At 45.8% G+C, this 23,773-nt stretch overlaps 1 protein-coding gene across 1 annotated transcript in view; it reads right to left on the bottom strand.

Moving 5' to 3' along the window:
* CSMD2 (CUB and Sushi multiple domains 2) overlaps positions 1 to 23,773 on the bottom strand; it is a 695,284-nt gene that overhangs the window by 160,460 nt on the left and 511,051 nt on the right. Inside the window, exon 26 of the mRNA XM_088835123.1 lies at positions 62 to 264. Within this exon, the coding sequence (XP_088691249.1) occupies positions 62 to 264 (203 nt within the window). The remainder of the gene's footprint in view (positions 1 to 61; positions 265 to 23,773) is intronic.

Consider the following 23,773-nt stretch of genomic DNA (forward strand, 5'->3'; position numbering starts at 1 on the left):
GAGGGGGACGGGGGGTCGAGGCAGGACTGATGGAGGCGGGTGGTGGAAGGTGGGCACAGACCTGAGAACTGAACGGCGAAACCCTGCTTGCTGGTGAAGAAGTCGGTGCTGAACTGCAGAACGACGGAGTTGAAGGTGCTGTGCAGGTCCTTGGGCAGGGCCGGGCCACTGAGCTCCTTCAGCAGGACCCCACTCTCCACCGGCCCATCCCAGATGCGCAGAACGTCGTGGACCTCCTCCGTGTCGAACACCAGGAAGTGGAGCCTGCATGGAAAGAAGAGGCAGGTGGTCATGCAGGGCTCAGCCCCTTCTTTCCAGCGGTTTCCAGTCAGGGCAAGTCATACACTGAAGAAAGACTTGCAGGAAGGAACAGGAAGCGATGTTTGGCAGTGATGCTCTCAACTTCCGTCTAGACTGCTCTGCCCACTGGGGGTCACTAGAAATGGGGACAAGAGCGAGGGAGGCTAGATTTTGTGCATCTTGTTTATTACGATGGAGCCTCCTGTTGCCGTCTCCTCAACTCTACACAGCAGTCCCCAGACCTCCCTCCTGAGTCTAGTCTGGAAAGAGATGCTGAGAAGGCAAAGTAGGGGATAAAGCATATAGGGAAAAAACAAATACTTGGTCAAAATCCCAGCAAGTTATTTATGGATACTGACAAACTGACTCTAAAGTTTACATGGGGAGGCAAAAGGCCTGAGAGAGCCAGAAGTACTGAAGAACAGGTCTGAAGAACTGACACTGTCTGACATCAAGACCTCCTAGCAAGCTACATTCATCAGGACAGGGTGATGTCAGTGATGTAATAGACAAGCAGATCAAAAGTCCAGAAATAGACCCATATTAATATAGTCAACTGATCCTTAACAAAGGGGCAAAGGCAATGCAATGGAGCAGAGGGCCTTTTCAACAAATGGTGCTGGAACCATTGGACAGCCACGTGTCAAAATGAACCTACACACAGACTTTTACCCTCCACAAAAATGAACCCAAATAGATTCCAGACCTAAATGTAAAGGTAAAATTATAAAACTCTCAGAAGATCACATAGGAGAAAACTCAGATGACCTTGATTACGGTGATATAATACTAGATACGATACCACAGACAAAATCCATGAAGAAAGCAAGTGATAAGGTTGACTTCATTAAAATTAAACGTTGCTGTCCTGCAGAAGATAAGATACTAAAATCCGAGGATGCTCAAGTTCTTCATACAGCGTGGCCTAGTATATGCACAGAACATCCTTCTGTATGCTTTGAAAAACTTTTAGATTACTTGCAATACTTAATACAATGTAAATGCTATGTAAATAGTTGTAAATAAATGTAAATGCCATGTAAATAGTTGCCTGTGCAGGGCAAATTCAAGTTGGCATTTTGGAACTTTCTGGATCTTTTTTTTTTTTTTACCGTATTTTCCATTTGAGGTTGGTTGAATCTGTAGATCCTGAAAATGTAGATACGGAGAGTCAAATGTATAAAACTTAACAGTAAGAAAATAAATAATATGATTAAAAATGGGCTAAACCTTATCAGATACCTCACCAAAGAAGATATATTAATAAAAATGGCAAATAAGCATATGAAAAGATGTTCTACATCGTATGTCATTGAAAAGTGCAAATGAAAAAATAAAGAAGTAAGACACCACTACACACCTATTAGAATCCAGAACACTGACAGTACCAAAAGCTGATGAGGGTGTGGGGCAATGGGGACTCTCATCATTGCTGGTGGCAAGACAAAATGGTACAGCCTCTTGGGAAGACAGTTTGGCAGTTTCTTACAAAACTAAGCATATGCTCTCTGGATTGTATTGTGCCCCTCAGTATTTACCCAAAGGAGTTGAAAACTGATTTCTACACAAAACCCTGCACACTGTGGTTGGGGCAGCTTCATTCACAATTGCCAAAACTTGGAAGCAACCAGGATGTCCTTCAGTAGGTGAATGGATAAATAAACTATGGTAATCCACACAACAGAATATTTTTCAGCCCTAAAAAGATAGGAGCTATTAATCCATGAAAAGACATACAGGAACCTTAAATGGATATTACTAAGTGAAAGAAGCCATTCTGAAAAAGCTACATACTGTATGATTCCAAATATACAATATTCTGAAAAAGGCAAAGCTATGGAAATAGCAAAATGATCAGTGATTGCCAGAGGCCAGGTCAGGGAAAGGGAAGAACTGGTGAGCGCAGAGGTCTGTCAGAGCAGTGGAAGTACTCTTATGATACTGCAATAGTGGATACATGTCATTACACATTTGCTCGAGCCTTTAGAATAATGGGCATGAAGAGTGAACCCTAATGTCCACGATGGACTTTGGGTGATAATGACCTGTCAGTGCAGGTTCATCAACTGTAACAAATGTGCCGCTCTGATGGGGCATACTGGTAACAGGAGAAGCTGAGCATGTGTGTGGCAGAGGGTCAGTGGGAAATCTCTGTACCTTCCTCTCAGTTTTTCTGTGAACCTGCACATGCTCAGTTGCTCAGTCGTGTCTGACTCTTTGCAGCCCCGTGGACTATAGCCCACGAAGCTCTTCTGTCCATGGGATTCTTTGAGCAAGAATACTGGAGTGGGTGCCATTTCCTCCTCCATGGGATCTTCCTGACCCAGGGGTTGAACTCTCATCTCCTGTGGCTCTTGCACTGGCAGGGAGATTTTTTTTTTTTTTTACCACTCGAGCCACCTGGAAGCGTAAACCTGCTCTAAAAATCTAAGTCTTAAAAAAAAAAGTGTGTGGTGGGGAGCAAAGGTCATAGGTAACGTTAGCATCTTTGGGAAGCTGCTCCAGATGCAGTGGGGGCAAGGGTAAGCCTACATCTTTGTATCCCAGAGTAAAACTTGGATACCAGCCTGTCTCTCTGTTTCTCTCTCCTAATCACTTTTTAATTTAAATTTTGAAATAATTTTAGACTTATAAAAAAGTTGCAAAGATAATACAGAGAATGCTTACAGAGCCCTCAGCCCCTCTGCCATTGTTAACATCTTACATTCCCCTGTGTACATTTGTCAAAGTTAAGACACCAACACAAGCACATTGCTGTGATCCCAACTCCAGACTTGACCTGGACTTCACCAGTGTCACCACTGGTGTCCTTCTTCTGTTCCAGGATCCAAGCCATTTATCACTGTTGGTGGTTTGGATGCTAAGCTGTGTCTGACTCTTGCGATCCATGGACTGTAGCCTGCCGGGCTCCTCTGTCCATGGGATTTCCCAGGCAAGCATACTGGAGTGGGTTGTTATTTCCTTTTCCAGAGGATCTTCCCGACCCAGGGACTGAACCCCGGTCTCCTGCATCCGCTTCTGGATTCTTTACCGCTGAGTCACCAGGGATTCTCTCCACTTATCACTCTATCTGTTTAAAAATGTCTTTTAAAATTATAAAAATAAGACATGCTTGAGGCAGAAAAAGGGCTAACAATATACAGATGTCTTGAATTTAAAAAAAGGCTCACATCAACCAATCTGTTCTCTAGAACTTTCCACTTGATTTTAGGTGTGCTACACATTCTTCCAGATTTTTTTCAATGTGGACACATACATCCCCCGCCATGGGGACTCTATTTTACATAGTTTTATGTAACTTTCTTCACTTAATACTATATAATAGAAAGCTACATCTCCCTTCATATTTTCCCTATAGAAAGGTATATGGCTATATTTCACTATTTCATATAATACTGCAAGGAACATAACCATCTTCATGTAGTGTTTTTCATTTATGTTAAGATTTCAGTGGGATTGTAGGGATAATTTGGGGGTGAATGGGTATATATTTAAAATTATTAATAAAAAACCTGATAAATTATTCTCTTAAGTAATTGTGTCACCTTACATTCCCACTGAACAGTGTTCATACAACTCTTCTCTCTAAACTTCCCCTTACTAACATCAGATATTACAATGTAAATATATTCTATATTAAAATACTTGCCCATCTGCTAAACTGAAACGGAATTGCACTAGAGTTTTAAATTTAGATAATTTAGTAAGGTTGCATATCTTTGCATATATTTATTGGTCATTTGTATATATTCACACCTCTTATCCATCTTAATTGAGTTATTTGTCTTTATAAATTCTGTTCACACATTATAATTTTTAAATGTTTATTATCCTTATATACATATAGTCCTTTTTATATATTTGTTGCTAACATTTTTTCCTAGCATCTGGTGTCCCTTTTCCTTTAAATTTTGTTTGTGGTGTCTTTTTTGGTATAGGAGCTACTCATTCTATGTAATCAAATATGTTAATATTTTCCCTTAGGGATATTGAATGTCATGATAGGCTTGGGCAAACCCACTTCTTCTCCCAATAGTTAAAAAGCAAAACTTTAATATTTTCTCAGAACTTGTATAGTTTAATTGTTCAAGGGTTATAGGTTCATGATTTTCCCAAATGGGCTACCTACCCAAATTAACCTCTTCCATAATCTATCTAAATGCTCAGCTTACTTCTTTCTTCATGTGACGAGTTGACTCACTGGAAAAGACTCTGATGCTGGGAAGGATTGGGGACGGGAGGAGAAGGGGACGACAGAGAATGAGATGGCTGGATGGCATCACCGACTCGATGGACATGAGTTTGAGTGAACTCCGGGAGTTGGTGATGGACAGGGAGGCCTGGCGTGCTGTGATTCATGGGGTCGCGGAGAGTCGGACACGACTGAGTGACTGAACTGAACCTTAGTTTATTGATTTGTTCACCACCCCGCTCCCCAACAAGAACATGACTTTCATGTGTGGGGCGATGTCCCGTTCACCATGGTAGCCCCGTACCTGGGCTAGGCCTGACCCTTCCAATGATGCTCACAAGTACGTGAATGAAGAGCACCTGGGACTGGTAACCCGGGCTCGCTCTCAGGTCTGAAACCTTGACCATGGGATCTGAGTCGAGACTCTTCTCCATTACTGGGCTCCCTCCCCAGTGAAACAGAATTCAACTTGAGGTACCCGGAGCACAGCTACTTGGCTGACTTCAGTTTTCAGTCTCATATTTTGATAATTCTTACAAGGCAAGTTCCCCTTCATATTCCCTTCCCCCCAAAAATTTCTTAGCTAATTTCCCAAATTTACTCTTTCAAGTTCCGCCTGATCCCATGGATACTATGGTTGAAACTGCACATATTTATTGATGGATTTGGGCAAATTGATATCTTTACTTATTTCCCCCAGCCAAGAACACTGTAGATGCCTAAACTTATTTAGGGCTTAGTTTCTATATTCTGGTAAGGTTTCATGGTTTCCCTCTTTGTACTCTTCCTTTTAAATTCATTTTCTTAGTTTTCAGCTCCATTGTGAGTGGAATTTAATTACCAGTTAAGTATTTATTGTTGGATATGTGTGTGTATTTCTTGCTTTTAGTCACCAGTTAAATTCCAGCAGGATTCAAGCTAGTTCTTAGATTTCCTAGATAAACCCTTTTATAGGTACAAGTGGAGCTTCCTCAGTACCAGAGCTGTGGGGGTTTCTTCGATGGCCATGTTCTAGGCCCCCTGGCAGGCCTCCCCTCCAAGGGCTCCTGCCAGAGTGAAGACAGAGGGGCTTCTCTTCAAGGTGTTTCACGAGCAACAGGCCGGCAGCCTGGGGGCCCACACTTGACTGAACAGGAGAAGGAGCCCCCCAGCAGTCAGAGCAAACAAATGTCCTCCCTGCTGTGCTAAGCTGCCCTGGCTTCTCTGCTTCCTCCGTGGTCCGTGATGCAGTGGGAGATCGACACCACCCACCAGGGCAGACCATGCGGTAGCCGTGGGGAACTGCTGTACGTGCTCTCGGGGAAGGGAGGCTCTCACGGACCAGGCGTGTCAGGGGATGGAGGAGGAGGTGAGGCTTGGAGTCTGGGGGGCATGAAAGGGAGGGTGTCTTCTTTGGATGCAGTAACACAAACAGGACCCAGAGGGGAGGTTAAGGTGCCCGGAAAGGACAGGGACTCCCACACTGGCCTTCCGGGGGGCGTGTGAGGATGTCAGACAGAGCTGGATTGAGAGGGACTCAGGATTAGCTGGCAGAGTTTGGGTTTAATCCTCCTCTGGTTAGAGACCGACGTCCCTGTGGGTGAATAATGGAAAGAATGAGTGATTTGAAGAATCAGAAATGAAGCCTCAGGGGCCAGACTGATGGGACGTGTGAAAAGAGACTCCGGAGAGTAAGCAGAAACGAAAGGAAACACATCTATACAGCAACCACTGTGTCCAAGGCAGCGTCAGCTGATCCCATCTAGTCCTCGTGGGTATCTACACTTTGTAGGTAGCATCACTGTCCTCTTTAAAAACGAGAATACTGAGGTTCCGAGACATTAAATAACTCGCTCAAGGTCAGGGGCTGGTCAGAGAGCAAGCCAGAACCACATTCTATAATTACAGTCCAGGTCAGACCTTGGCACTTGCTCTCTTTCCCCCAACAACACCACCTGCACCTTCAGAAGGAAGAGGCTGTGCCGAGAGCCATGCCTGGCCCCGTCGGTGATCAATAGTTTACATGTGAACGAGACATAAGGTTAAGGGGCTGATATGCAAGACCTGGAATTAAAAGCGCCAGTTCATTGCATTCGGCTTAATTGGTCTGATAATCAGACAAAGTCAAAGGTTTGGCACTGATGAGGTCAACAGAGGTGAGAGGAGGAGGCCCGAGGCGGAGGAGGACCCTGAGGTCCTTTGCAAGCAGCAGCCATGCTGCTTGGCAATGGAGAGGAGGGCAACTGAAGTTCCAGACCTCTTGCTGCCTTTGTTTATGTAAACACCTCCTGGATGCTGGGTGCTGGGAGATAAAGGCGAAGAGGACCAACAGGGTGCCCTCTGCCAGTTGTCTCTGGAAATGGGCAACCCTCCCGCACACACACACAACCCCACCAGAACGGCTGATGGCACACAAGATGGAGGAAACAGCAGAGCACCGAGTTAGAGTCATCGGGTTAGACAGACTGGCCAGGAAGACCTCTCCGAAGAAGCGACATTTAAGGAAGAGGAAAGGCTCAAAGGGAGGCAGCCGCATGGCGAGCTGGACAGGGCAAGAGGTGGGAGGACGCTTTCAGTGGATAAAGGGCAGCTTGGGCAAAGGCTCCTATAGGGAAGCAGCTTGGAGCATCAGAGCAGCAGAGAGACCGTCGAGGCTGTCCCTGGCCCAGGAGAGGCAGGCAGAGGCCAGGTCTGCTGGGGCCTGCGGTTCGGAGAAAATGTTAGATTTTACTCAATGGATGAAGGAATGTCATGGAAAGACTTTAAGCTGAGGCCTTCCAAGGTCCCATTCTCATTTGAAGATCATTCCCGTGGCTGAATAAGAACAGCCTGGCAAGGGCAACACCGGATGCGGGGAGATTAGCTCAGGGGCTGGCGACCTCTTTCATGATACATCCTTGAAGCTAGTCAGGGGCTTGGCCAAGCCAGCCACGTGTATTAAGACTCTTATTGAAGACATTTTTCATCCCATAGAAACCTAAGTCTAATAAAATGCTAATTAGAGGTTGTCATTGATAAGGGTACTTTTGGACCCAAGCGGACATTTGGGTTTGCCTAAGCAGCCCCCCTGCAGGTGACCATCCGGTCTCCTTCTGGCTTCTTCCATACTGAAAATCATCTGGGGATCCCATGCCCACCAAGCTGTGGGAAGGTGATCCTTCATCTTGACACCTTGCCCGTTTGTGCACTTGTTTCTTTGGGCCTCAGACACAACACCCAGCACGGAAGAGGGAGGGGCGTGCACATCACGCTCTGGGCCGAGAGCTGCTGAAACGTGGAAGGCTGTGTCTTTGCCCTGGAGGCTGCCGCTGTTTATTGAAAGACACACACAACATAATAATACGTGCAGGAGATGCTAAATGCGTGGGATAAATAAAGTCCCATCGAAATAACCAGAGGAAGAAGAGAACTGATCCTGTGCTGGAAATCTATGTGCCAAGTACTTTGTGCATATTGTCTGACACGCTCATGACAAGCCTGTACACTGGAGCCTCTTTTTTGCCATCTTGCTGAAGCGGGAACTAGAGTCCCCAGGGGTTAACTGGGATGACTTGCTGGGGGCCAGGGGTGCATCAAACAGCTCATAGGGTCAGAGGTGGTATTCAAACCACGTCTGTCTGGCATCAAAAGCCTTTTGTTGTCTTCTCCTAATTGAGAGAGGCAAGGAAAACTTCAAGGAGGAGATGTCTTTGAAGCAGTTTTGGAGAAAGAAAAGCAAAGCACAGGGAGAGTGAGACAGGAAGATGATTGGGGGAGAGAGAGAGAACGGTGTTACAGAGGCAGACACAGACAAGCGAGCAATTGGCCTTTCTGCTCCCAGACTCCTTCCTACCCCTTCAGGCCACCTTTCCCACCAGGGCCAGCTGATTTTTCTGAACCGCATATCTGACTGGTCATCCACCTTCTGGCAGGCTTCCTAGGGGATAACTGCCTCCTCCTCATCCTCTCAGGCTTCACGCATTTCTTTCCCTTCTCTGGCTCTGGGGACTTCCCTCTGCCCAGATGTTTCCAACACCTGCATGTGCCCGCACACCACCTGTAGTGGCTTGCCTGGTCTCCCACCAAAAGACCTGTTCAGGTCCTAATCTCCCGTCCTGGTGAATGTAACCTTATTTGGAATTAGGGTCTCTGTAAATGTCATCAAGTTAAGATCTGGAGTAGGGTGGGTCCTGAGTCCAGTGCCTGATGCCTTTCTAAGAGAAAGGAGAGGGAGATTTGGAAACAGAGGCATCAAGGAGACGCAGGGACGAGCACCATGTGAAGACGGAGGCAGAGATCGGAGAGATGTGTCCACATGCTAAGGAAGGCCAAGGATTGCTGGCCGCTAACTACCAGGAGCTGGGAAATGACACAGATCCTTCTCTAGAGCTATTGGAGGTGGTGTGACCCGATGCACTTCTTGGTTTTGGATTTCTAGGCTCTAGAAGTGTTTGAAAATAAATTTCTGTTGTCGTTTAGTTTGTTACAGCAGCCCTGGTAAACTAATACACCATCTGGCTAACATGTCTTAGTAGATACCCCACCTCCAGTTAGGGAGCTTTCCCACTGGCTTCTCCGTATCCTCCCCAGGGCCCCGGTCTGGTGAGATGCTCCTCTATCCGCTCCTGTGTGTCAGAGCCAGCCTGTCTTCCTGACCTGTCTGGCTGAGTTCCTCAACTGCTGTGTTTGTGTCTCCTTCACGTCTGTATCCTTAGCACCCAGGACCAGGCCTAATCTACACTAAGATTCTGGTTTGGCTGAACTGATGAATGAATGAATGGCTCACCAGCGTTCAGGGACGCCCACAGTTCAGCCAAACTCACCCACAGTCCTTGCTGTGTGTATCACTTGACGAGGGGCAGCTTAAATAGGAAGATACTTCTTATTTCACTACAGGCGCTGACATCTCCCTCTACTACCTACATCCAGCCCCTGGAATCTCACAACTATGTCTTTGGCATCCTATAGCCACCAAAGAGACAGGACCAAGCTGCATGGACCCTGGGCCAGAGCTGACTTTGTTTAAAACCAGGAGACACAGATGCTGCGGCCATGGTGTCACACTCTCCAAGTACAGCTCTACGAGTCTTCTGACCAATATGCATACATCCAGTCAACGCATAGCAGGTGCTGGGTCCGTATACATGCCAGGCACTGGTGACACAGGCAAGAACATGGCTTGTTTCTGCCCCTAAGTGTGCTGTGATGCGTGCTATGGCACAGATAGGCAAAGAGAAGGCCCCTACCTCAGGCCGAGGGGCGAGGCAAGGCCCCTGGAGGAGGGGACAACTAGGCTGAATCTTGAGAGATGAACAGGACGTGTCCAGATGAAGGGCTTTCCAAGGACTGTGACAAAGAAAGGGAATGGTCAGACAGAAGAGAGGCTGCTCAAGGACATGGATGGGATGGGCAGATGGGCACGCCCAGGACACTACAGGTTCTTCAGGAAGACAAGAGCATGAGTGCGGGTGGGTGAGACCTAAAGCTGCGGGTTAGGACAAACCCAGCCAGTGGGTAGGCAGTGTGAGCAGCACACAGGGAAGGGAGTCCTGCAGACACAGCGCGTTAAGGATGAACAGAGGAAGAGAAACCCATGAAGGTGACCCGGAACGAGGAGTGGAGGAAGTAGAAGGTACACCAGAAAAAGGTGCATCCCGGGGAGTCAGGAGAGGAGACAGCCTCAGGGCAGGACCGTGCTGTCTGAGCCGCGAAAGAAGGCAAGACAGGCATGGCCCCTGGGGTCCTGGAGAGAGGAGTTTCCATGGTGCTGGGGTAGGGCTGCGGTAGGGGGCTGGGAGCCCTGTTCCCACAAAGGAGGACCTTTGGGTTGGTCTTGGTGTTCCAAGTCTGCCTGGAATGCAGCCTGGGCCTTCCTGATAGCTGACAAGTATACCAGCTCAGCTCACCAACCCCGCGGGTCTCTTTCCCATTCCCCTGGGGGCTGCCTGGAAACTGCTTGCTTTCTCTCTGGGGCTCGATCTTCATTTCCGATTGGCTGACGCTCTTTTTAACTCCAGGGTGCCAGGACTGTAGGACCAATCCCGTTCTGGGGTTTCTTTCTACAGAGTCCCACTTTCTGTCACAGTGTCCTGACAGCAGGTCCCCAGGTGAGGGGTGTCCCCACCTGACCCTCCCTCCCTTACCTCTGCCCACCAGTCTACCGCGAAGATTCCCCCTGGGCTTTGTGGATAAGGTTCATGGCACTCAGCTTCAACCACTGCCAGAACTTTCATCTCAAAAGCTAGGAGAGCATCGAATTGTCATTGTAGGAGGCTACACTCCTCAGATGCTGTCTGCAGGCAGACTTGAGTCTGGTCCTCAGCTCTCAGTTTCTGAAGGAAACTTGAAACAGTGGGCGTTTCTTGGGTACTTCCCACCTCCATCATTTGTGTCCATCACATATTAGAAAGATGCATAAACAAGAAAAGACTTAAAAAAAAAAATCATCTCATTTTTATGTCGATTTCACTTGCCTTCCGACTAGCCCCAGAACACAAAAAGGGTTTCAGGTGCTTTCAAGTCATCACCACTGCGTGAACACAGTGGATGCTGCACCAAGAACAGTTGTAACAACGGATCATCAGGGGAAAACAGCATGAGAAAGAACAGCTGCTGCAGGGGATGGGGGTCAGAAATCACTCCTGTCCCCAAATGAGAATGCAGCTTAAATTATCCTCAGTGACATTGGAAATTACAAGAAGAAAATAATACTTGTTTTACAAAATGCCCCCCTCTGAGCTACGGCACTGCAAACCAACAATTAAACCATGATGATAATGGCAGACAATAATAATTAAAGCGTTGTGCCATCCAAAGAGCAAAAACTGAGAAGACGGACCAAAGCCCAAAGCACGAATTAGTGTCTACAGCAGAATTAGAGGCCCTCCTTTCCTGCTGCCAGCTGGTCTTCAGCAGTCACAAAGATTCTTCTTTTGTTATTTTCCGAAGTGAAAGAACGGGGTTTAGGTCACTGAAGAAGCTGCAGTGACTGGTGTTCCGGGAGGTCGGGGCTGCACACAAATGCAGCACTTAGGCTACTGCCTTGTTTCACTCTTCCTTGCCAAGTAACCTTGGACCATTTGTTCTCTCGTCATCATCACCCTGTAAATGAAGGCTCTGTGACTGCCCATCATTAACCAGAACTGCCCTGGAGGCATCAGGGATTCTTTGAGGGCTGGAGTGTTTTTGTCCTTCTTGGAAGAAATGTTTTCCATGAAACAGAAGCTCTGCTTTCTAAAGAGGCTCTAAAAAGTAGATATGGAGTCAGAGACTTGGGTTCAGACATTTAATACTAGTTTAGTTCAGTTCAGTTCAGTTTAGTTGCTCAGTCGTGTCCAACTCTCCATGACTCCATGAATCACAGCACGCCAGTACTTGATAGTTAATTGAGTGACCTGGCAGAGCCACCGTTTACTCCTCTGTAAAATGGCAGTAACATTATCATAAAGTACCTAGTAATGTCTGATATATAGCATAAAATCAAAAAATGGTAAATCACCTAAAACAAATTCAAGTTTAGTTCTATTTATTTAATTGACTCCACTAAGAGAGATGCGTCTTCCCTGGTGGCTCAGAGGTTAAAGCGTCTGCCTCCAATGCGGGAGACCCGGGTTTGATCCCTGGGTTGGGAAGATCCCCTGGAGAAGGAAACGGTAACCCACTCCAGTATTCTTGCCTGGAGAATCCCATGGATGGAGAAGCCTGGTAGGCTACAGTCCACGGGGTCGCATAGAGTCGGACACGACTGAGCAACGGAACGGAAGAGAGATGCATTAAAGTCTTCTATGATTGTCAGTTTCTTCCTGTTTTCCTGACAGATATTGCTTTATGTTTTCTTGTTAACAGGTTAAGTGAAAGTGTTAGTCACTTAGTCATGTCCGACTCTTTGTGACCCCATGGACTGTAGCCCACCAGTCTCCTCTGCCTGTGGGGTTTTCCAGGCAAGAATACTGGAGTGGGTTGCCATTTCCTTCTCCATCTTGTTCGGTTATTTGGTGCATAAAGATCCATGACTGTTGGCATAATTGTGGACTAAGCATTTTATCACATTTTATTTGGTCTATATGTGTGTGTGTGTGTGTGTGCTCACGCATCTCCTGCATTAGCAGACAGATACTTTACCACTGAGCTACTAGGAAAGCCCTATATGTAGGCAGCACCTGTCTGGGCTCCCCGTGTTATACAGCAACTTCTTTATTTATGTGTGTTTTCAGGCTATTCCTTTGCTCTAATTTCACGTATTTTATTTTTCTTCTGTTTAGCGGCGTCTTTCTCCTTTATGTAACTTGATAATCTTTTTCTTACAACATGGAAGTTTAACTCGTGGGACCAGTTCATGGCTCCTTATATCTCCCTCCCGCCCACAGACTGATCAGTAAATGCTCCACATGTAACTGTAGAGGCTTCCTTTTCCTGGGTATTCTCCCCTTGGGGCCTGCCTCTGGGATGCCCACACATCAGTTTGCCCACTCCTTTTGCAGACTCTTAGCTCATCATTTCAATCTTACACCCTGCTCTCCCACCTGACCTTGCTTCTTGGTTGATCCTTCAGTCGTTTCCCACTCTCTCCTCCAATTCCTGAGCTCTTGCAGCCTTGGCCTCTCCAAGGACCATCTCGTCTCTTCCCATCTCTTCTACCTTATACCATGCAGCAGTCAGACAAAAGGGAATTTAGACTCATTATCAGAACTGCCATGCTTGTTCTTCAAGCAGCGATGGTGTTATGTGTCCATCGACTCGTGCTTCTTCTTCCTCCTGGGCACAACCTCTCTTATAATTAGGTGAGCTGGGAAATGTGTTCTGGTTAATGGGATATGGAGGAAGAGCTGACTCTTAAACAAATTTGTTCCATTCTCTAATGCCTTCTCTTCCCTTACTCCGTTGGCCAGATTTGAGGGTGCACTGGAGGATGGTGGGGCTCTCACGTGGAAGGAGCCGAGAGCCTTGAATTACTCTGTGGAGGAGGCATCCCTGCCCACACATACCCAGGGCCCTGCTCCCTGCTGCAGACCAGCATGGGATTGCGAAGTGAGTGAAAATTGAACCTTAATTGTGTTAAAACACTGAGATTTGGGGGTTGTTTGTTACCTCAACTAACTGTTGGACTTCCATGGTGACTCAGATGGTAAAGAATCTGCCTGCAACATGGGGGATCGATCCCCGGGTCTGGAAAATGCCCTGGAGAAGGGCATGGCAACCCACTGCAGTATTTTTGCCTGGAGAATCCCATGGACAGAAGACTGGTGGGGCTCAGTCCAAAACACTAAGATTTGGGGGTTATTTGTTACATCAGCTGACTACTCCTGCTGACTAATACAGGTTTATCGTCATTGTTCCATTTCACGCTTTCGTTTACTATGTTTTCTTGCTGTTTCCTTCTTCTCTCGGTAATGTGTCTTGGTTTTCACACTTCCTTCAGTTCAGTTCAGTCGCTCAGTCGTGTCCGACTCTCCGCGACCCCATGAACCACAGCACGCCAGGCCTCCCTGTCCATCACCAACTCCCGGAGTTCACTCAAACCCATGTCCATTGAGTCAGTGATGCCATCCAACAATCTCATCCTCTGTCGTCCCCTTCTCCTCCTGCCCTCAATCTTTCCCAGCATCAGGGTCTTTTCAAATGAGTCAGCTCTTCGCATCAGGTAGCCAAAGTATTGGAGTTTCAGCGTCAACATCAGTCCTTCCAATGAACACCCAGGACTGATCTCCTTTAGGATGGACTGGTTGGATCTCCTAGCAGTCCAAGGGACTCTCATGAGTCTTCTCCAACACCACAGTTCAAAAGCATCAATTCTTCGGCATTCAGCTTTCTTTATAGACCAACTCTCACATCCATATATGACCACTGGAAAAACCATAGCCTTGACTAGACAGACCTCTGTTGACAAAGTAATGTCTCTGCTTTTTAATATGCTGTCTAGGTTGGTCATAACTTTCTTTCCAAGGAATAAGCGTCTTTTAATTTCATGGCTGCAATCACCATCTGCAGTGATTTTGGAGCCCAGAAAATAAAGTCAGCCACTGTTTCCCTATCTATTTGCCATGAAGTGATGGGACCGGATGCCATGATCTTAGTTTTCTGAATGTTGAGCTTTAAGTCAACTTTTTCACTCTCCTCTTTCGCTTTCATCAAGAGGTTCTTTAGTTCTTCACTTTCTGCCATAAGGGTGGTGTCACCAGATTTGCAAAATAACATTTTGTTTTTAATACTACTTTAGGCATTTTTAAACACTTTCAAAACTATCCCTAAACTGGCATTTTCTCTAATTATCAAATTTAAGAAAAATAATATAACATTTCACTCTCCTTTATGTAAGACAAAAAAGCTAAAAAGACTTTATTTTCCTCTCTGTCTTCCTCCAACCGTCAAACCACTAATAATACAAGCAGGGACTGCTGCTGCTGCTGCTAAGTCACTTCAGTCGTGTCCGACTCTGTGCGACCCCATAGACGGAAGCCCACCAGGCTTCCCCCGTCCCTGGGATTCTCCAGGCAAGAACACTGGAGTGGGTTGCCATTTCCTTCTCCAATGTGTGAAAGTGAAAAGTGAAAGTGAAGTCGCTCAGTCGTGTCCGACCCTTAGCGACCCCACGGACTGCAGCCTACCAGGCTCCTCCATCCATGGGATTTTCTAGGAAAGAGTACTGGAGTGGCTTGCCATTGCCTTCTCCGAAGCAGGGACTAGAGACTCAAATTAAATATTATCTTTCACGATCTTCAATTCTTAGTGTAGTTTTTCCCTACACATCTCTGTAGGTCAAAAATTACATCTGCTTTAGTTTCTCCTGTGGCTGCTGTAACTAAGGACCATAAATGTGGTGACTTCATGAGAATTTGTTCTTTCACAGTTCTGGAAGCCAGAGGTCTGAAATCAGTACCACTATGCTGAAATTGGGCTTCTCAGGTAGCAACAGTGGTAAAGAACCCACTTTCCATTGCAGGAGATATGAGACACGGGTTTGATTCCTGCATTGGGAAGACCTCTGGAGTAAGCACGGCACCACTCCAATATTCTTGCCTGGAGAATCCCCATGGAGAAAGGAGCCCACAGTCCATGGGGTCATGATCAAAAGACTTAGCACACACACAAGCATGCTGAGATCAAGGTAGCAGCAGGGTTGCACTCCCTCCAGTCTCTAGGGGAGAATCTGTTCTTTGCTTCTTTCAATTTCTGGTGGCTGTCAGCATTCCTTGGCTTGAGGCTGCATCATTCCAATCTCTGTGTCTGTCTGTCTTCACATCCCCTTTTCCTCTGTACATATAAAATCTCCTCTGCTCCCTTCTTATAAGGATATATATGATTGCATTTAGGGCCCCTCCAGATAACCCACGATAATCTCCTCATCTCAAAACCTTTGATTTAATTACATCTTGCACAGGTCCTTTTTCCCAATGAGGTAACGTTTATAGGCTCCAGGATTTAAAACCTGTTAACTTTGGCAGTCTGCTGCCTTGTCTTTACAAGTTCTTTCAATAACTAGGGTGGGCAATTTTCTGTCGCTCTTGGGCATATTATATCCTGGCTGAATCAGTGATTCTTCAAAGGCTTTGACCATTGATGCTACAGAGAAGAAACTTCAAGAGGGCTGGAATAGTTTTGACTGTTTGTTGTAAGCTTTATCAGATGAGGACTGATTGCGTGCATACCTGTGTGTCTGTGTTTTGTCAAATGCTTATCATTATTATTATTATTTTTTTTGGAAAAATGGAACTGTTTCATTTTTCATCAAGTTGTATCTTACTCATTTTGCCTGGAACTCACCGAGTCCTTTCGATTCACCAAGGATAAGAGGAGTTTGCTATCATGTTGTGTGTTATTGCACCTTTTGTTAACGGTTCGATTTGTTAATTATTCTTCATTTACGGTGCTTAGACTAGTGCTCTGTCGTCCACATTCAGCAACTTTTCTTTCATTACTTCCCCACCTTCACCCACTTTCTCTGCAGTTTCAGAGAGATTCTCCAGCTTGTCTCCTGTTTCAATGCCTCTGTTTCTTATAAGGTAAATACTGTGATTACAAATTTTAATTTTTATTGTGTATTTAGTTTCTTTTCATTCTTCCCTTGTCTTTGTCACTGTCTTTCCAGCTCAGGAGCTTTCCTCCTCCGTTTTGCCATCCATTTTCTGCTATTTATCTTCCCTATTCCTGATGCTTAAACAAGAATATTATCTAGGACTTTCCTGGTGGCTCAGTGGTAAAGAATCCACCTGCCAATTCAGAAGATGTGGGTTCAATCCCTGATCGGGGAAGATCCCACATGCTGTGGAGCAACTAAGCCCATGCACCACAACAATTGAGCCTGTGCTTTAGAACCTGGGAGCCACGACCAACTGAGCTCATGTGCCTACAGCCTGTGCTCTGCAATAAAAGAAGACACTGCAATAAGAAGCCCATACACCAAAACTAGAAGGAAGCCCCTGCTTGCTACAATTACAGAAAAAATGTACACAGCAACGAAGACTCAACACAGCCTCCCCACCCACCAAAATAGAGTATTATCTATATACCCATTTAAAATTTCTTCTGCCTCCTACGGTAAAATGTTTTCAATGGAAAATGGTTATCTTTTTAAAAGAATGGTATGTTTTAAGTGGCATCACAGGTTTTTAATTTAATTTTTGCTTGTTTATTTTTTGAAAGGGAGAGATTTATACTGGTCCAACGTGGCACACCAACAAGGTTTGCATTTCTTTGGTTGAACTGTTTATTCTCTTCCTAAGAGATGCTGGAATTCATTTCTGGGCTTGTAAACTGGCAGTTAAATGGATGTATTCTGGCCAATTCAACTATTCAGTGAAGCTCAGCTGTATTATCATCTTTGGATAATTTGAAGTAGTTTGTGTTTCTTTTTCCAGAGGTAACCTATGAGAAGCTAAATTGCGAGAGAGCACCACCATTCTGAAAGCTACATTTATACCTACCAGGTTACCTACATCCTCTCCTTCAAACACTTCTGAGCTCCTTTTGATTATTCCCTGGTTTGCTGAAACCATAAATCTGACAAAGCAATACCCTAATGTGTTTGTGCTTATCTGTTCAGTTCCTTCAGGAGGTCAGTTCTTGCAGTGTGAGTACATGGACCTTCTCTGTTTAAGGTCTGACTTACTGTCACTGCATGAAAATAAACCTTCTGGAAGCTGCTAAACCTGCAGTTACAATTCCTGGCAAGAGCTGTGAACAGAAGCTTGACTTCTCGTGCCTCTGCCTCCTCGGGGCCAGCTGCCCGCTTGTTGAGTAAAGGGAAGCCATGCTGACCACAGTGGGGGATTGCTGCTCTCTGATTGATACGAAACTGCAGTGGGGGCATCTGGGCTTCAGGCACAGCCAGATGTTTCATCTAGTCCAGCGTCCTCCCAGGAAGACAAGCTCCACTGGGCAGCAGTTCTGGGTAATCAAAGCCATGGCCCCCCTCAGTAATCCTGCTGCTTCATAACCAACAGCCAAGAACAGAGTTTCCAGGTTGCCCTGGCATTAATCATTAAGAAGCACATCCACAGTTAAAAATCAACAGAGTAGGACTAGTATGACTAAATGGGCATTAAGAGCAGAAATCAGAGCTTCCAGGAACAAGGAGCTCCTCCATCCTCCAAGTTCCCCAGATCTCTTTATGGAAAGCACACCAGCAAAGGACTGTGTCTTACCCCTGCCTGCCTTCCCTTCTTAGAGCCGGCCACACAGAGCTCTCAGCCTCAACCTATACTCAGTTCTTCTGAGTGTAACCAGGACCCCTCAGATAGTTATACTCGATTCCTCCTTGGTTATCCAGCTAATGTGTCCTCTGCATTGCTGCCACTGAACCTCCTGAAGTGGAGACCATCATGACCACCAGACAATGAGTGAAGCAGCTGTGTCCAACCACCCCTTCCTCTCTTTCACATGCCTGGAAGCTCTTTACCTCCACGCTGCATGGTGAACTACTACTGTTCTGTAATGTGTAGCTAGAATAGCACCTCCTCTCTGTAACACCTCGCCCCAAGCTGCCACCTGGAATTATGAACTGACCTTGTAAAGGCTTTCTATTGTGTTTGTACATACTTCTACTATAGCACTTACTTCATTATACAAGAATCTAAGTAGGCACTATAGGTAGGCTTACATGTATTCCATTTCCAAACCTCTCATCTGTCTTTACTATTAAAACTGTAAAAGCAAAACGAAATCAATTTTTCACTTGCCCTCAGCAAGGCAAGGGAAGTTCAGACTAATGAAACGTAGGAAGGCGTCTGCAGGCGGCGCAGAGGTAAAGAATCCGCCTGCCAATGCAGGGGATGCAACAGAGGAGGGTTTGATTCCTGGGTCGGGAAAATCCCCTGGGGTGGGAAATGGCAACCCACTCCAGGATTCTTGCCTGGATAATTCCGTGGACAGAGGAAACTTGTGGGCTACATACAGTCCAGTTCAGTTCAGTTCAGTTGCTCAGTCATGACCGACTCTTTGTGACCTCATGAATCACAGCACGCCAGGCCTCCCTGTCCATCACCAACTCCCGGAGTTCACTCAAACTCATGTCCATCGAGTCGGTGATGCCATCCAGCCATCTCATTCTCGGTCATCCCCTTCTCCTCCCGCCCCCAATCCTTCCCAACATCAGAGTCTTTTCCAGTGAGTCAACTCGTCGCATTAGGTGGCCAAAGTATTGCAGTTTCAGCTTTAGCATCAGTCCTTCCAGTGAACATCCAGGATTGATCTTTAGAATGGACTGGTTGGATCTCCTTGCAGTCCAAGGGACTCTCAAGAGTCTTCTCCAGCACCACAGTTCAAAAGCATCAATTCTTCGGTGCTCAGCTTTCTTCACAGTCCAACTCTCACATCCATACATGACCACGGGAAAAACCATAGCCTTGACTAGATGGACCTTTGTTGGCAAAGTAATGTCTCTGCTTTTTAATATGCTATCTAGGTTGGTCATAACTTTCCTTCCAAGGAGTAAGCGTCTTTTAATTTCATGGCTGCAATCAGTATCCGCAGTGATTTTGGAGCCCAAAAAAATAAAGTCTGACACTGTTTCCACTGTTACCCCATCTATTTCCCATGAAGTGATGGGACCAGCTGCCATGATCTTTGTTTTCTGAATGTTGAGTTTCAAGCCAACCTTTTCACTCTCCTCTTTCACTTTCATCAAGAGGCTTTTGAGTTCCTCTTCACTTTCTGCCATAAGAGTGGTGTCATCTGCATATCTGAGGTTCTTGATATTTCTCCCGGCAATCTTGATTCCAGCTTGTGCTTCTTCCAGCCCAGCGTTCCTCATGATGTACTCTGCATAGAAGTTAAATAAGCAGGGTGACAATATACAGCCTTGACGTACTCCTTTTCCTATTTGGAACCAGTCTGTTGTTCCATGTACAGTTCTGACAGTCCAGGGGGGTCTGAGTCAGACACGACTGAGCACGCATGCGTGCGCACGCACGCACGCAGAAGAAAGTTCGCTCCCTTTCCTCTTCCCTCTTCTTTTAGACTGGAATGCAGACAGAGTAGCATCATCAATGGACATGAAGCTGAGCAAACTCTGGGAGATAGTGAAGGACCGGGAAGTCTGGCTTTCTGCAGTCCATGGGGTCGCTAAGGGTCGGATACGACTGAACGACTGAACAACAGCAGCAGACACGATGCCTGGAGCTGCGGCGGCTGGCTAGGTCACTGTGAGAATGATGGACGCAAGGGCAAGGGGAACAGCAATGGCATCCTGAGCGACTGCACTAGGTCTGCATGGGACCATCAGATGCTTTTTCCGGGAGAAAAGTGAACCCCCACCTGCTGAAGCCAGCTTTAGTCAGTTTTTCTATTTCCATTCCTAACAGAGAAATTTTCTATCTGTAAGATCGAGACCTTAAAGGGAAAAGACTGTTTCTTATTTATATTTATACCCTCAGCACCTGGCAGGATGCCCAGCACTGAGTAAATGTTCCAAGTTTCTAAATGAACTGAATGTCGTTACTGTCTTCAAAATATTCCAGTGACTCCTCATTATACTGAGAAAGCCATTCAGAGTTCTCCTCTTGGCATTCAGGGTCCTGCAGAGACCCCTCTTTACCCACACAACTTTATCTCCCCACATCCATCCGCATCAATTGAGTGCTCTTTCCTTTTTTTGTGGATAACCCCTAGGTTCATGCCTTCACTCCGCTTCCCCTCACCTGGAATGTTTGCCTCTCCATGTCCAGGCAAGCTCTGCTTGTCTTTCTTTTCTCCATTACTGAACTTGACTTGCGGTTAATTACAGCACCTGCCTTGTCTTGGAGGTACCTGTTTATTTGCCTGATTTCCCACTAGAACGTGAGCCCCTGCAGACAAGGACTGACTGTTGTCTGATCTTTGGTTTCCCATTGCATGGCATCACACAGTCTGTAGCACAGAGAAGGTACCTAATGTCCTGGCGTGCTAAATGGAACTAATTCCGGGTCAGAATGGTAGACTAGGGCCAGACAGAATGCGCTTGAAACCTGTATCACTGGGTTACTGTGAGACATTCGTCACTCCTGGGCCTCAGTGATCCCATCTATAAAACGGGGACAATCATAACTGACCAGAACCTGGTATGCTGTAGAGACTGGAGACCCGTTAAGTAGAGGGGAGGAATAGGAGGAAAAAGGGTTTGCCTCCCTCTCCAGTTGTCATCTGAGCTGGTCCACTGATTATAAAAAGGAAAACTGGAACCCAACATTGCAATCTGAGAAGAGGTCCCACCCACGTGGGCTGAAATTTCCACCGTCTTGGTACTGATGACACACTTAGGGGTGACATGAAGGTCGCCGCTCACAGGTCTGCTCTCCTGCTATTAGTTGCCAGGCCTGGACAGAGTTCATCAGCCAGCCTACCCGTTCTTGGCTCTCAGGGAGAAACACTTTGTCAAATGCCTCTCCTATCCTGTGTTCAAGGGCAGGGTGTGACCACCAGCCCACTCTTGTGCACGTCCAGGAAGGGCCCACTATCCTGCTTGGGTCACCCTGACCGTGAATCCCTGTAGCCACCTACAGGGTGTAGTTCCTCCTGGGCACTCCCGGAAAGGGACTGACTCTCTTCGCCCAGCTTGCTGAGGTGAGGTGACCACAGATTCCTCCGGTCACCTCCAGCGCTTGGCTGAGGCAGGGGCAGGGTGAGGATAGGTACCTGCAGGCCTCTGTCTGAGCCCCAGGGACAGTCTCATGGGCTGGCACAGCCAAGGGAAAACATGTGTGACACCCACCCCCACCAATAGCACGGCACCTGCCATCTGTGACTCTCAGGGGTGACCTACCACCTGTTGTGCTCTTGGATGCCACCTGGGTCAAAAGAACAACCCCCTACCAGCCCATGGAGGGGGATACTCCACATTAGGGAGTTTCGTCCCAGGCATTATTCTAAGTGTTCAGACACATTAGCTCACTTCATTCCCAGAGGAGCCTTAGGTGGTAGGTGCTATTTTAATTGCCGAGTTACAGATAAAAGAATTGAGGTGCAGGGTGCCTGCTTGAAGAACTTCCCAAGCTACAGCGTGAGTAGAGTGGTAGGCAGGGTGATGGCTGAGTCTGGCTTTCCGCTGCAGCTTGTACTGAACACAGGACACTGGGACATAAAGATAATCAGCTCTTCCAAGGAACGCAGCTGAATGATCGGCCCAGATGGCCCGAATGCAGAATGCAGTTGATGTAGGAAAAACAGGAGTCGTTGTAAAACAAAACATAAATAATGTTCTCCGAGAGATGCGAGATGACAATACACTGATAAAAACAAAAGTGGGCTGTCAAGAGCAATCTGAAAACAGAAAGTGCAGCTTTCTTGAAATAAAGATGGAAACAAAAACAAGATTTCCAAAATAAAGAGGCAGGAATAACTGAATAAATACTGTTGAAAACAGAATTAATGGAAACACAAGATCACTGGCAGAATGAAAATGGGATTTAGATCTATCAAATCACTAGAGGAGAAACAGAGCCAATTAAATCAAATCAGCTAACAACAGGAAGAGTTACAAATAAAAGAACAATAAAAAGCATTGTATATTTTGTTTGAAAGAAAGCATAATACATAGGATGTAAGAGAAATGTATAAAATCCTTTCTTTTAAAGGGTTTCTTTCTTTTCCCTTTCTTCAAATATACACAGAACACAAATAAGGAAAAAAATTCAAAAAGTAACAAGGGTGCAATGTAGTAAAAGTGGAATTGATTTACAAAATCATACAAAATATGTAGCTTAATAACTGAGACATTCTTAAATATTCAGCTTAAAAGAAACCTAAGCTAAAATTATAGACTAGACACAAACTCAGATGAATAGTCTATATGAAAAGGAACTTCCTCAAAGAAAAACATTCAAAGAACTTGAAGCAGCAAAAACAATTAAGTACCATTTTGTCCATCAAACAGGTAAACGCTGTCAGGATCGACAGCATCGAGTGATACAGAGCGGGGAAGCAGGCTTCTGGCAGATGAGTACATTACTGTAATAGCTGGAGGGAAACGTGAGGTCGTGCATAAACATCTGCCTTCTTAGAATCTATCTAAGGAACTAATTGGACAACTGTTCAAAGATTCATGTGTAAGGGTGTTTACTCGAGTGAAAAAGTGAAAATATCCACTTTATCAATAGGAAAGTAGTTAAATAAATTATGGTTATACAGACAATAGAATTCCCTGTAACCATCAACCAGGATGGGGTCGATCTATATATATTGACATTATAAGATGATGATATGTTGGTAAATGGTAAAACAAAAAGCAAGCTACTGAGCCACTTGAAGAGGTGATCTTGTTTTAGCAAGCACGATTATTGCCTTTGCTTTCTGTACACACCGGCACACAAAATGCCGAAAAGAGAAAGTCAAGCAAGTGGCTCTCAACGGCTCTCTTGTGAAGGGTGTGCGAAGAATGGAGTAAGATGATGGGGGCTTCTGATTTCTACTCTATAAACTTCTTTACAATTTAAAAAAATGAGTATTTTGGGACTTCCCTGGCTGCCCAGTGCTTAAGACTCTGCCTTCCAATGCAGGGCGTTCAGGTTCAATCCCTGGTTGTTGAGCTAAGATCCCACAAGACTCGTGGCTAGAAAACCAAAACATAAAACAGAAATAATGTAACAAACTCAATAAAGGCTTTACAGAGTGGCCCACATAAAAACTCTTAAAAAATAAAGTATCTCTTTTTTCATATATAAAAATTCTATAAAGATATTTTAACTTAAAAAATAATAATGAAGTCTTGGGACTTCCCTGGTGGTCCAGTGGTTAAGAATTCACCTTCCAGTGCAGGGGACGACATTCAATCTCTGGTTGAACCAAGATTCCACATACCGCAACCAAGCCAGTGCACCACAGCTACTGAGCCTGCGTACCCCAAAGCCCATGCAC

The sequence above is a fragment of the Moschus berezovskii genome, chromosome 4, assembly GCF_049115385.1.
Source record: "Moschus berezovskii isolate FMDL1 chromosome 4, NW_MosBer_1.0, whole genome shotgun sequence".
In the NCBI taxonomy this organism is placed as follows: domain Eukaryota; kingdom Metazoa; phylum Chordata; class Mammalia; order Artiodactyla; family Moschidae; genus Moschus; species Moschus berezovskii.